This window comes from Pipistrellus kuhlii, unplaced genomic scaffold, assembly GCF_014108245.1.
Source record: "Pipistrellus kuhlii isolate mPipKuh1 unplaced genomic scaffold, mPipKuh1.p scaffold_m20_p_11, whole genome shotgun sequence".
Taxonomy (NCBI): Eukaryota; Metazoa; Chordata; class Mammalia; order Chiroptera; family Vespertilionidae; genus Pipistrellus; species Pipistrellus kuhlii.
This window is the reverse complement of record NW_023425416.1, coordinates 20,915,456-20,930,574: the sequence shown is the minus strand read 5'-3', so window position 1 is coordinate 20,930,574 and position 15,119 is coordinate 20,915,456. Positions and strand designations below refer to the sequence as shown.

General features: G+C 39.2%; 1 protein-coding gene across 5 annotated transcripts in view; it reads right to left on the bottom strand.

Annotated features, from left to right (window-relative positions):
- Positions 1-15,119, bottom strand: part of ATG7 (autophagy related 7) — a 207,356-nt gene that overhangs the window by 127,418 nt on the left and 64,819 nt on the right. For all 5 annotated transcript variants that reach the window (XR_004986815.2, XR_004986816.2, XM_036431130.2 and 2 more), the window contains one exon: positions 2,687-2,767. Coding sequence is in view for 3 of the 5 variants with exons in the window: in XM_036431130.2 (XP_036287023.2) it covers positions 2,687-2,767 (81 nt within the window). In the remaining 2 variants the exon portion in view is untranslated. The remainder of the gene's footprint in view (positions 1-2,686; positions 2,768-15,119) is intronic.

The following is a 15,119-nucleotide window of genomic DNA, read 5'->3' as shown; positions in this document are numbered from 1 at the left end:
GTGGTCAATACTGTCATTTTAAAAAATTTCTCAATGTAATCAACAGAAATTGGAATGAAAGTAACTCCTCACCATTCCCCTCCCTCCAGATTCTTCAATAGTTTTTCTGTAAGACAGAACAATTCTCCTAGCTATATGCCAAGCTAAAATCAAACAGGGTAAGGATGATTTACATGTAGATGATTCCGCCTTCCCTGCTATGGAAGCAGAGAGCTATATTCTTCCACACCTCAGGCCTTATAAAAGGTGTACACACACACACACACACACACACACACACACACGAACAAGAACATTATTATTGAGCTGAGCTTATTCACCTCCCCAATCTTTCTGTATTTGTGTTTAAATCAAGATAAGTATAGCCTCAGTTCTAGGGGGAAAAAAATACTGAAAACAACCCAAGGAAAAAATTACTTCATAGATGTCAAAAGAGAATTTTTCAAAAGTCATTTTTAGCCCCCCAAAATCTTTTTGAAACAATAACTATTATATGACTCAGTATAAAAATATTATGCTAAGTATGCATTAAGAAAAATTCACATGCACCAAGATGAAAATGTAATTGGATTTGTCATTTCAAAGTATTAATGTTGGGTTTGCAAATAATAGAGAATGACATTCTCCCATGCGAATAAAGAAGTTAGCCAAGTAAGTAAATGCTGTGTTTCTACTGTAAGGAAATACGTGTACCAATGAAGCAACCTTTCCAGCACAAAAGAAATTTAATACCTGACCACATGAAAAGTGATCGCTATGGGAATAGCACAGCTGTTAAAATCCAAGTCAGTTTGTATTAAATCGTCCAGCATGTTTATGTAAAGCAGGCCTCTACGAATGGCCACCAAGAGGAAATAATTTTGCTAACAAAAAAGCGATACATATATTTAATGCAATGCTTACAACAGTGTGAAAACAAAATGCAAAGCTATTCTTTCTCAAAAAATATAAGGGACCTCAGGTGGTACGCTTGTGGTTCTTTTATAAACAGTACCTCAGGGGCTAACTTAATTAGAAATAGAACAAGAAAGAATGAATGTTTACATTTCATTTAGAGAGCCCAATTATCTTTATTTCATTGATTAGCCAGATCTACATAAAGCCACAGAACTAGCACCAGTGCCAAATCATTTCTATATGAAAATTATATTTCTATATGAGAATTATATTTCTATCGCCAAATTATTTTGAGACCAATTAGCTCAGCCATTCAAAGAAAAGAAATGTGCTCCATTAAGAAGCATATAATCCTAAAACTTGCATTTCTGAAGACAGAAATGCACAGTAACATCCTTGTGATCCTGACCTGAGCAGACATGATACCTTAATGAAACTGTAGAAAGAGTGTGCTCATGAGTAACTACTGACAAATGGTATGCTTTAAATCTCAACACAGGCACTTGATAAAACAGGAGATAGTTTACATTTGAAGAAAAACATTACTCTAAATTTCTAATATAAATTTCTGAACACCTAAAAGTAACCAAATTTATCAACACTATTGTCAAGTCTGAGTTAGCTTTTTAGAGAAACTGGTCAGAATTATTCTTCTCATAAGATATGGCCCAAGTGAAGTTTTCAAAGGTTTGTCAACTCAAAGTAAAGAGAATTTCTCCAGATCTTAATCCCTTCTATACTGCCAGATACAGGCTACTGAGCAAAGAAGTCCCAAATTATAACTGAGAGGCCAGACTTTGGGATTAATGACCCCAACACCATTTTGTATAAAACCTGAACATGAAAGTTTTATTTAAAAAATCCTGAGTTTTAAAAGCTCAGGTTAAATCACTGGAGATTAGAAGCTTAAAGAGACATTTGAAAGGAAATTAGCTATAATACACAGCATACATGTAAAAATAACCCAGACTATCTCAAAGCCTATTTAAAAATGAGATGCCATCACTGTAGTTTTGAGATATATCAGCCGGTTTCCTATTACAATGGAGAACACACCAGCTCTATTTTTAGAGCCTCTGGAAAGATCAAAGCTGAACTTTTACTGGCTTGCCCTCCAGGCCCCTAATCTCCATTTACTCTTCCTTGTCATTATATAGCTCTCCAAAGCACACACCACCAGACTGCCCAGTATCCCCCACCCTCAGAGTAACACTTAAAAGTTGCTCTATGATGTAACACACAGGCACAGACAACAGTGTGATGACAGCCAGAGGGAAAGTGGGGTGGGGGTAGGTGGAGGTGGGATGGGGACAGAAAAGGCTTTGCTTGGGGCAATGGTGCATGGTGCAGTATGCAGATGATGTTTTATTGAGTTGTACACTTGAAACCTATATGGTCTTGAAACCTATATGGTTTTGTGAACCAATATCACCCCAGCAAATTCAATTAAAAAAAAAAGTTGCTCTATGATGGTCAATGGGAGGGAGGAACTCTCTGGGGGAGAACAAAGACTAGTAGAGATCAAGTTCAAGCCAAAATTACCAGATGCAAGCACTGACACAGAACTAAAATAGATGATTCCACCTCTCTCTGTGCACATACTCTATAAGTCAAATCGTCTCAGTTTGGTTACTATGAGAATGAAAACAGATAAATGAAAACTCCTTTCTGGTTTTTTTAGACTCTCACCTCTCCCCCAGAAAGTCCTCAGTTGGTTAGAATGCCTCTGATTGGTAAGGCTGATGGGCTTATTTTAAAAGACAAGTCCTTTAATTGTTGAACGACTTACTTTGGAAGAACAAGCTGTACATTTGTCAAATGCCAGGCTGACAGGAAGGACATTATCAAATCTTGACAGAAATCCCCGGATCTAAAAACAAACAAACAAAAAAAACATTCATATCAAGCTCGGAATGACCACACCTGTAAAATACATGTGTCGTTTCAAACAAGCTGGAAACAATCCATATGATGGTCCTGACATAGATTACTAGCTTAAATAAAGTTCATCATGAGTATCTTCCCTTGCACTATATATAATCAGTATGAGGAAGAACTTTAGGGCCTTTATTCCATTAGGAACCAGGGCCTATAAGCTTTTCACAGTTTAGACTTAAAAACATAATTGACTCAAAAATACAAAAAGAAAGCTGTAAAGTCTAACGTTCCATTTTAATAAATGTCTTTAAAAATATAACAGATCAACTAACTTATTATGACAACTCTCATATGTAAGTCATAGTAAATATGAAGTATTTCTAGGATGTGATATTGGGTGGGGTCCCACAAGGTACGAAGGCCTGCGGACTATAGAAGACAAACACAGTCCTAAATATACAATATATACTGTTATTTGCTTGGCTTAGAACACATAGGGATATAATGCAAAATATCACCAAATGTATGGGGAAACAGCGCCACCTTGAGCATAAACTTCTGGACTACAACTGATTTCCATTTACTGAGGATCAGCCACAACCAGGTTTCACAAACCAAAGTTTACATAATTTATTCAGAACATCATACTTCTAGAACTATACTTACACAAAATGGAGAGTTTTAAACTACTGTATATATCATTAAAATGTTATCACTAAATATGCGTGGCAAACTCTCCAAAATCTCCACAGGACTCAGATCTTCCCAACTACCTCATCTTATGTTGATAAAACTCAAACTCAGAAAGGTGACGCAAGGTAGGTCAAGAAAACAAAGTGACAGAGCTAAGATTCAAAAGTAGCACTCCTGGAAAGTAGGTGGGGGATAGGTAGAGGTGAGCAAATTGAGGGGATGGGGATGAAAAGAGACTTTGCTTGGGTGATGGCCACACGATGCAGAATGCAGATGATGTTCTGAATTACACACCTGAAACCCATATGGTTTTGTGAACCAAAGTAACCCCAATAAATTCAGTTAAAGGAAACAAAGTTGCCTTCCCTGACTCCAAACCTGGCCAGGGCCTGAGCCCCTATCCTCCTACTTTCTACCCCTCCTTGCCTCTTTCCCCTTCTCTCAGGATATCACAGCATTAGTCTTCAATATTGGTCTTCAATATTCAACACAAACTTAACTTGTAAGCGTAAAAGAACCAACCCATACACCAGTGTTGTCTTTAGCCACCCTACCAACACTCCCTGCAAAACAAAAACAAACAGAGGCTGACTAACTCTTTAAAGAGACAGGCTTCCTTCTGAGTTTGGATAACTATCTGTATACCCACTGCAGCAAACAGTCTAACTTCACGTCCATACTGGAAAATCTAACCTTGAAAAAAATGCCTGTAGCCATCCTTTAAATGTCCTTATCAATGTAATCCAAGAACAAAAGTGTTTGGTAGAAATGATTATTCATATAGTTGGGAAAATTTAGATAACCTCATCTTGAACCTCTGAAATGTTGACAATCTTTTAGTTCCCTATGTCTCAGGGATGTGGTAGCCACTTACAATGCAGTACTTGAAGCACAGTTAGGGTTTTAAGTTTGCTATTCAGGACATCAAAGCAGAAGACATAAAACTTGCAGAGAAAACTTTAATGGCAAGACACAAATGGGAATGCTGAGATCCTCATGAAATCTGAAGTTAAAGGCTTGAAAAAAATTTTCATTTAATACAAAATTTATCTGGAAAAAATTTTCATTAATAGTAGCATATTTTCCATAAATATGTTCCTTGACACCATCTATATGGTGTTATGGAAAGATTTCTTCATTCTCTTGTCTTTATACAGCCAATATAAGCTTTCTTTATGTTATATAAAAAATAATACTGGTAATTTTCTCTAAATTGTCTCATGATTGGAGGTGGGGAGGGAAAGCTAAAGGAAAGGGAGACAGAAGACTCAGGAACAAAAGGAAGAGAGAAAAAGGAAAGGGAGGAAGGAAAGAAAATAAAAACAATAACACAGCTGGTGAGCCAAAGAAGAAAAAGGAGCTGAATTGAATGGGTAGGCCAAGCAATTGTTTAATACGCCAGAAAGCTCTTTACTAGGAAATTGTGATTCATTTTCCCAGGAAATGAAGTAGAGTAACATGTGCATGTGAGGCTTTTAAAATTCACCAAGTGGGTATCAGAAGGTCTAGAATGTTAATCAAAGTATTTCCAATTTTAGGTAATTTAAAAGAGGATAGCCTTCTTCTCAAACCAATGTCAACGGACTCCTAACAGGTATCTTCACAGGTGAGCTCTCTCCTTTCCATTCAATGCAACACTCTGCTGCTGATTAATTTTTCTAATATAAAGCTCTGAGGTGTGTCAAATTCTTAAAATACAATGGAACCTCACTTCTCTACTTTAAACCGTTCTGGAAAGCTATTCGAAAAATGAATCATTTTTTCCTATTAGAAATTATGTAAATTGAATTAATCATTTCTAGACCCCCAAAAGATTCCTTTTTAACCTTTCTTATATATAGCACATGTCTATTGTACTGTTTAATCTATAAACACTTTAAAAACAAAAAGGATATGAAATGTAAATGAAAATTTAACAAAAAAGAAAGAAAATATACAGTAAAAAATGAAAATTTAATAATAACTATAAGCAGCAACAAAAGCCAAGAGACATGAAAATATTCACAGTACAATTTCCTGAGATTTTAACTGTGGTAAACTGACTCATTCACTCATTCTCTCCTTTGTCACCTGAGAGATGCGTGATTGATCATACAGATATCAGCATGAAAGGGTTGTCAGGTTAAATGAATTGTTAGAGGGAGATATTTGAGAAACGAGGTTCCACTATATATGTTTTTATGATTTTAGAGAGGGAGGGACAGAGATAGAGAAATAGATGAGAGAGAGAGAGATGGGCTGCCTCTTCCATGCCCCCTACTGGGGATAGAGCCCATTACATAACCCAGGCATGTGCCCTGACCTGGAATAGAACCGAGGAACTTTTGGTTCATGGGTCAATGCTCAACCACTGAGCCACACAGGCTGGGAAGGTGTGTCATTTTTAAGCAACTTCCTGGAGCTAATCAAATTCAGCAGAGAATTCCTTATTTTGGCATTTAAGATTCCCCCTAATCTAGGCCCAACCAGCCCTCTAATTATGTCTTGGATTAAATTTTTCACAGGTCCCATATAAATGCTAAGCTGAAATACAACTTCCATTTCAAAGACATTCCCACCTTATCTCATGCTAAATTCTGGGACTCTTTCTTTCAGAAATAACTACATATCCAAATCTTCATCTTCCCTAAAAGCCATTCAACTCAAACACACTTCTTTCATAAACATTCAACCTACCACCCAACCTAGAAATAATGTTTCTATCATCTAAAATCCCTCTTTTTGGCATTTACCATCAAAATTCCTTGTGTAATTGTTTTGTGTGTTTTTTAAATACAGATTTATTAAGATATAATTAATGTAACATAAAATTTTTCTTTTTAAAGCATACAATTCAGTGGCTTTTATATATTTATGGAGGTGTATGACTATCACCAGTATCTAATTTCTGAACATTTTCATTACCCCCAAAAAGAAACCTAGAACTCATAAGCAATTAGTCTCCATTCTCCAAGTTTTACAGCACTTGCCAATTATTAATCTGCCTTCTATGTCTATTGATTAGCCTATTTTGCTCATTCCCTATAAAGGGAATCATACAAGACTGTCTTCTTTCACTCAGCATAATGTTTTTACCTATATTGCATCATGTATTTGTACTTCATTCCTTTTTATTGTCAAACAATATTCAATTGTATAAATATACCACATTTTGTTTATCCAGCCATTGATTGATGGGTATTTCTTTATACAGAGAGAATCAATGTGTCAGATGATAACTATATGCTTAATATATTGAGGAACTGCTACTCTGTTTTCTGCCAACAAGGTATGAGGTTCCTAATTTCTCTACCTTCTTGTCGATACTTGTTATTGCTTTATAAAAAAAATTATTATTGCTGAAACTGGTTTGGCTCAGCGGATAGAGCGTCTGCCAGGTTCGATTCCGGTCAAGGGCAAGTACATTGGTTGCGGGCACATCCCCGGTAGGGGGTGTGCAAGAGGCAGCTGGTCGATGTTTCTCTCTCATCGATGTTTCTAGCCCTCTAGCCCTCTCCCTTCCCCTCTGTAAAAAAAAAAAAAAAAAAAAAAAAAAAAAAAAAAAAATCAATAAAATATATTTAAAAAAATAAAAAAAATCATCATTATAGCCATTCCAGTGAGTGTCAAGTGATATCTCACTGTGGGTTTTATTTGCATTTCTCTAATGAGTACTAATTTTGAGTATTTTCCTATGTGCTTCTTGACTGTTTGTCTATTAGAAATGTCTATTCAGCTGAAACCAGTTTGGCATAGGCGTCTTCAAACTACGGCCCGCGGGCCACATGCGGCCCGCAGAGGAGTCTGATCCGGCCTGCCAGGTTTTTTGGGCAGTGAGCGCAGCCGAGGTGTTACAGTAGGAATTAGTAGTTCATATAGTCTGGCCCTCCAGCTCTCTGAGGGACCGTGATCTGGCCCCCACTTTAAAAAGTTTGAGGACCCCTGATTGTCATCGGCCTGCGGACTGAAAGGTCCCAGGTTCGATTCCGGTCAAGGGCATGTACCTGGGTTGCGGGCACATCCCCAGTAGGGGGTGTGCAAGAGGCAGCTGATCAATGATTCTCTCTCATCTATGTTTCTAACTCTCTATCCCTCTCTGTGAAAAAAATCAATGAAATATATTTTTTTTAAAAAAAGAAAAAAGAAATGTCTATTCAAATTACTTGCCAAATTTTAATCTGGGTTTTCTATTTATTGTTAAATTGAAGAGCTCTCTCTATATTTTGGATACAAGTTTCTTACCAGATGTATAATTTGCAAATATTTTCTCCCATTCTGTAGGTTTTAATTTTTTTAATTTACGTTTTAATACTCACCCAAAGATATTTTTTCCATTGACTTTTTTTTAAGAGAAAGACAGAAATGTTGATGAGAGAGGAAGATATAGATTGGTTGCCTCCTGCATGCACACTGACCAGGGCCAGAGAGGAGCCTAAAACAATAAGCTCCTTCAGTATCTTTCTAAACTTGAATGGAATCGAACCTGGCACCCTTTGGTCCACAGGCCTATGCTGTATGCATTGATCCAAACTAGCTAGGGTTGTAGGTTTTCTTTTCACAGAGAAAACAAAAAAAAACTCCAATTTACCACCATCCAGACAATTTGAAGGCCTTCCCAACAATGTTTAAATCCCCACTATTACAAATGCACTAAGCTTCCACAACATGATCCACATTCCCTCAATCTTACAAGAAATGCATAAAAGCTAAAGAGCAGAGGTTGCTACTTAAAATTTTAGCACCTTCCTTAGACATCCCCAGACATCCCCGAGAAATCCAAAACCCAGGTTCCATAGGCAATCCTAATAAACATAGTCACACCAATTTAGAGAGGCCAGGCCCTGATTCATAATCACAAAAATTATAAAAATTTGTCCCTTACTTGGATGGAGAAAACTTCATCATCACCTTCCTGCTTAGAAGTGTACAAAGTATGTAAAGCAATATGCTCCTTCAGTATCTTTCTAAACTTGCCTGATAAGAATCGCCTGGGACTTGATTAAAAAGATCTGGGGTAAGTGAGAAACCAATCGGGAGCAGAAAAACAGGATTACAGGCTTTATTAGGGGAAAGAGACCTGCTGGGCTGCCTCACAAGGAGCAGAAGTGAACACACCTTTTGAGGGGAGGAATGGGAAGGAATGGGGGCTTAGTGTACTTGGCATGCACTGATTGGTGACTTAATGTATAATTATATAGGAACAAGGGCTTAGGGTATTTGGCAGGTTTTGATTGATGGTTCAATGTATAGTCCATATAAGGTGCCTGGTTAGGTACTCAAGTATTTCCAGGCATCCGGTCATGTCATACTCCACCCACCAGCTGGGGGAAGGGAGGATCTATTAGTAAGGCCTGAGAATCTGTATGTTTCACAGGAGCCCCAGGGGTTTCTCATCAGGCAAGCATGTGAAACAAATGCTTTTAGTTACCAACCTTACTTACACCTTTCTGATTGCTCTATGCTAACTTAACATCACCTAGTTACTAGTAGATGTCAGGAAACAGGTGGAAGTAATTAGCAAACCTTTCATTCTTTCCTCATTTTGTAGGAATAGTACCACTACTCCCACCTAACATAGGCCACATCTAAATTAACAGTTAATGAAAAGGCTTTACAAAATGATATTAAAGATATTTCTCCCTTCACGTAGGAAGTAAGGCCCCTTGACACTGCTCAAAGTATATTCTCTAACTTTTGGGATTGCACATAGCTTACTCTAAACTCTTATTCTATTGCTAATATTTGCTGCAATCTTTCCTTAGAGGAAGTAGGTATTAAACTGCTATTTAAAAAAATTAATTCTACCTATAATAAAAACAATCAACACATGACACAAAACAAAAGAGCAAACAAAAACAAAATAACCCGTATTCCCATAGCATATTAACTCCACTTTTCTTTTTATTAAATGGAATATTTAACTTCTTTTGGAATGGCCTCTTTGAAATACTGGCTTCTCAATCTCCCCACTGTGGAGTGAGAGAAAAGCTGCTATTTCACAAACACACATGCCCTTTACCTCGCTTTTGGAAAGTAAGAGGGATTCCTTAGGAGGGTCAAACCTTGCCTGCCTAACTACACATTTTATTCGTTTAAAAAAATGTAGATTAAGTTACTTTCTCTTAACATGGAAAATAAAACATTAAAATGGCCCACATGAAAATCTAATCAGTGGTTGCTTGGGGCTGAAAGTGAGAATATTACCTCTGAAGAGGCACAAAGGAAATTTTGGGAGTGATTAGGAATGTTCTAGATCCTGTTTGTGGTGGTAGTGATTATATACGAGTGCATACACTTGTCAAAACTCATTAAAATGCACACTTAAAATCGGGTGCATTTTATTGTATATAAATTATACCTCCAAAAAGGTGATGTAAAAAAATAACATAATCTTCATTAATATTTTCAAAACCATGCAGAAAAGAACAAATGGAAGTATGGGTCTCAATTGCCCCAATCCCTTTTCCCAAAAATAATCAGCAACATCAGTTTCCTGTGTAGCCTCCTAGGAAAAAAAATATTTTGTGTCTAAAACTACTCTACAATATGTGCTACCATTTGAATATTTAAAAACCCACCTGGGAATGACAGACCTAGAAGAAATATAATTAGCTGTGGATTCTTGATTCCCTTACCTCTCAGCACCCCAGGACCCACAAATGACAAAAACAGCTTGAACTGAATCCTCCATGGTCAGGCATTCATGAGGCACTTGGTGATATCTGCATTTGGTTAACAGGGCCTTATAAAACAGGACATGCTCTTCTCACCAGGAGTAAAAACACAGCAGAAAGGAAAAAGCGTCCAGACTTTAAATGCTGGTTAGGCCTCACTCCCGGGCTGTTATGAGCAGGATGGGGGTGGATCGGCCTAAATGCATCATGCACACCTGTGTGCATCCAATTAGCATCCAAAGGCTCACAAGCAGGAACACCTGCTTGGGATGAGGAAGAAGGGCGAGGGCGGGGGTAGTGTTGGTGAGTGCACACAACTCAAAGGTATGTCCAAGAGCAGGAATTGTTCTGTGTTACCTCGACTAGTTATGTAATTTGTCCCATAGGATGCTACCAAGAAGCCATTTTTATAGCCTGAAGCTCTGGTTCTTAAATACCTACGGTCACTTCATGAACCTGGATTGGAAAATGTGTATTGTGAAATGGCTACCAAGGTGATTCTGATACACAGCTAGATGGGGAGCCCCTGGATCAGGCTGTCTTCCACTTAATGCCTTAAGACATTAAATTAATTCTATACCCAGATCCACTCATATTGCCTACAGTCTATTATTCTCCATGCAGCACCCAAACCTTATCATGACTTAATTTATAATTTCTCAATGGCTTTCTGTTGCCCCTGGGTTGAAAGTTGAAACCTTTAAAATGGCCTATGAGATCCTGCCTGCCTCTCCTCCTCTACTGTGGTTCCCTCCTCCCCCAATTCTCTTTTACAGATATTACTGGCCACCTTTTAGAGCTCCCATATCACTGAGCACCCTTCTCACCATCTTCTCTGCCTCTCCTATGCCTCCAAGAAAGTGCTTATTCCTTTCCCTTTTTCATTCCACATAAACAACTGCTCCCTCCTAACTTTGGCAGGAAGGCATGCCCTAGAACAGTGGTCGGCAAACTCACTAGTCAACAGACCCAAATATCAACAGTACAACGATTGAAATTTCTTTTGAGCCGAAAACCAACTTCTGCGCATGGGCCACGAAGTTTCAATCACACTGTTACCTGAACGCCCACATGTGGTATTTTGTGGAAGAGCCACACTCAAGGGGCCAAAGAGCCGCAGTTTGCTGACCACTGCCCTAGAATAATGTGGAAAATGATTTTCTGGGGGAGGGAGAGGAGCACTGACATTTATTAAGTGCCATTCCCGTGTCTGTTGCTCTTGAATGTTTTCCTACACTCCTCACTACTATTCAGTGCCCCCACATTCCAGATAAGAAATGAAGGGTCAGCGAGGTGGCATGGTTTGCCTAAGGTTCTAAAACTACCAAGTAGCAAAGCCAGGATACTGAGTTCTGTTATTTCTGGCTCTGAAGTCTGGGAGATGAAAGCAAGGAGGTGTTAAAAAAAAATAAATAAATAAAGGAGGAAGAAAAAAAGAGAGAAAGCCAGAGAAATTTAAAAAACAAAACACACACAAACACAGAAAAGAAAAACTCAGCATCTAGATGGCTACTATCAGAGCCTGAGAGGATTAAGTTATCTTCAGTGAATTATGCCCAGCTGGCTACAAAACGAACCGATCAGGAATAGAAGGGGTCCCTGCCATGCTGCTGTTTGCACCTCAGCTGAGTAAAAACTGGAGCTCCAAGCCTGCCTCTCCTTGATGGGAAGTGAAGATCCAATGCCCAGAAACAGCCATTCTGAGAAGGCACAGTTGCAATCACAATTGGAACCTACTGCTTTAATTCACACCAGTTTCTAGCAGGCTAGGCAATATGTCCTGAGCTTGAAATTTGCATAAATAAAAACAGACTCCAAACCCCAGATTGCTGTTGGATGCTGAAGAGTTTTAATCCAATTCAATGTCAAAATGGAGAGTTTAGCAACTGCAAAACTCCATGCACACTACAGTGCTCTGTTTCGGACAACAGCTTCAGCTACTACTACCGGCCCACCTCTCATGATCTAACTGGAGCCACGATGCGGCAGCAGCAGCAAGCTGGAAATGAGCCAGTGTCATCATTAGAAAAGTTCTGCAGAATGGAACTAATCCTGCCAACTGTTTCCTACTCACTCACTGCTTCCAGAGTTTTATGAGATTATTTGTAATTTAATTTTTAGGAGAGTAGATAAGCTCCCACTTTACCATTTTAATTAAAAGTGAAAGAGAAAGATAAAACCAACATCTACAAGTGTCTCTTAGGTGCTCAGAACTGTGTTAGTGCTTAGTAAATGTCATATAATTTATTCTGTACATGAATCCTAGGAGTTTATTATATTACTAGAGGCCCAGTGCACAACATTTGTGCACTCAGGGGCAGGGAGTGGGCTGGAGAGGCTCCTACGACCACCACTGCGCTCGCCGGCCATCAGCACAGCTTGTGGCTGAGTGGCGCTCCCCCTGTGGGAGTGCAATGATCACCGGGGGTGGGGTGTGTGGGGGGCAGCTCCTGCATTGAGCGTCTGCCCCCTGGTGGTCAGTGCACCTCATAGCAACTGGTCGTTCTGCCATTCAGTCCATTTGCATAGGACTATCCCCATTTTACTGATGAAAGATATGAAGTTTAGAGAGGTCACACAAAAACAAGTGCCAAGAGCGGCTTCAAATCTTGTTGTAAAATGAACTAATGAACAAATGGGTGAAAATAAAATTAAGAGGCAAAGCTGGGATTCTAATCAGATCTGGATGACCATAATAGCCTCCTGACTGGCTTGCATGTGGGACCTCTCAAACAAAACAGCCTCATCAGGAGAGCAATCATATCCTGGGGCACAAGTAACATCCTTCAACTAATAAAGTTATACCCAAGTTCTTTTGGGACAAGATGCTACCTGAGATGCTTTCGAACTCTGACACTATCTGTATTTTATCCTTTCCTTTGTGTACCAAGAAAAGGGAATCCTCTCTTCTTCTAGGGTCTCACACATGAAGCCCAGACATTGTTGGTCTTGTAACCAGATCCTTATTCAGATGCCACCCCCCCGGAACAGATTCCACCACATCCAAATGGGTACATCTAACACCTCAGATGACTCCAAAAGTAAATGGTGATCCAGTGCCAATTACTCTGACTGAGTGGTGCTTGGCACAGAGTCAGTGTTTGAGGATCATTTGTAGAAGGAATTGAATGGAGGGAGGGAGGATGAGTAGGTTATAAACCACAGCAGCTGATATTGTAAGATAGCGGACCTTTGGACTGTCCACTTTTCTTGCCATTTCCAGTCATCAATTTGAGGGATATAGAACAGGAAGAGGAAGGAGATTCCTTTTCTTGGGTATAACTCAGGAAATACGCTCTTATCACTTATCTGTTTAACCTTGTTTATCATTAGGCAGTCTGTCCACATCCCTAAACACACACTGAGATAAGCATTTCTGAGCACGGTAAAGAGACCCATCAAAAGATAAAAGCCTGAGGATTTGTGGGGCATAGCCTCTGCAGAGACGTCAAATAACTAGTCCAAGGCCTGGCTAGAAAGACCAAGCTCTATCTCAGCATTTGCCTCCTTAGAGATTTCCCAAGTCAGGTCCCTCCCAGGGTCCTGTCCTAGTTTAGGCTTTGTTCTACTTTTCTGAAGCAAGAATTCAAGAGCCTGAGAGAATCATGTGTTTGGCAAGTCCAAACTCCAAGGAAGAACATACACATTCAGGGTCTTTATTCATCAGTACTTGAGAACCAAGAGTGCATTCACCCAAAGACAAAAGACGTGCACTGCCTAGTCCACAAATGGGATAAAACCAGGACTGCAATATTAATGACCAGAGTGTTTGAATGACTGCTGTACTGCCACATTGTTTTTTCATTCTTTAGTGGATGTCCAGCCAAATGATCAGCAGCTTCACAGGGAGCTAATTTCTGTCACATTCAGAATCTCTCGCCAGCATGCAAATCACCTTCCTGGAGATACCAGGAGTAGCCTATCCATTTTATAGTTCCTGAACTGTGCCTCTCACCCAAGAACTAGGAAAAAGAGTCTGGCGTCAAGGTACTCAGCCACCACCCAGGAGCCAGGAAAAGACCTTTAAAAAAAAAAAATCCCACTTGATGGGACACAGAGGGAATAATACTATGCTACAATCTACAATGAAAAAGTTCTCTCTACAAAAGAATTCAGATTCCAAAGAGTACAAACCTTATGGTTTCACTTACAGAAAGTGCAAAATTAAACAAAAGTCTCCCATGGTGTTGAGTCAAGAGCTGCTTGCCTGTGTGTAGGAAGGAGGCAACAATAATTAGAAGAAGCAGGAGAGGGGCTTTGGGAATACCTGATAACCTTTTATTTTTATCTGTCTGCTGGGTGCATGAGTGTTTGCTTTGTAATAAAGCTGTAAACCTAAGGATTTGTGTGATTCTCTATGTCTTTTATACATCAAAAAAATAATGACAAATTAAAAAATCACTCTTTGTAGACAGAAAGTGGCTTATACTTGCTGCTTACAGAATCCCATTCGTGTATACTGTGCCAGAGACTTTAAAAAAGAACAAACCCATAAGCCTATTTTCTCACCTTCAAATGGCTTTTTCACGGTTTTCAAATCGAGTAAGAGAAGCTCTCCTCCCTTTTCTCCCCCCAGGTTGAATATCACTGAATTTCAGGGCCTAATCAAGCCTCTTTTTGCACTTGGTCAATCTTTGGATGGGCTAAATTCTGGTTATGGTCCCACAGAGAGATCAACAAAGAAAATTTTAAGTCTTCCAGGTCAGGGGCGGAAGAGAGCAGAGACACAATGAGTGCAGGCTACTTAGGCATCTTCCCCCGGATTACACAATGAGTTTCTGGTGGGGGGCCCTGTGATGCTCTGTCCAAGGACTATCTCTTTCCTACTACAGCTCCTTCCACAGGGTCAACTAATAAACACTCTCCTTTGGGAATTGAGGAAAAGGAGCCCAGGAAACATCACTGGTCATTCTCTGTAAAAAGCACACAAAGCAGTTGACAGAATTCCTCTCCAACAGGAAACCATTAGTCTCGGAGAGCCAGGAAGAGGATGAGGGA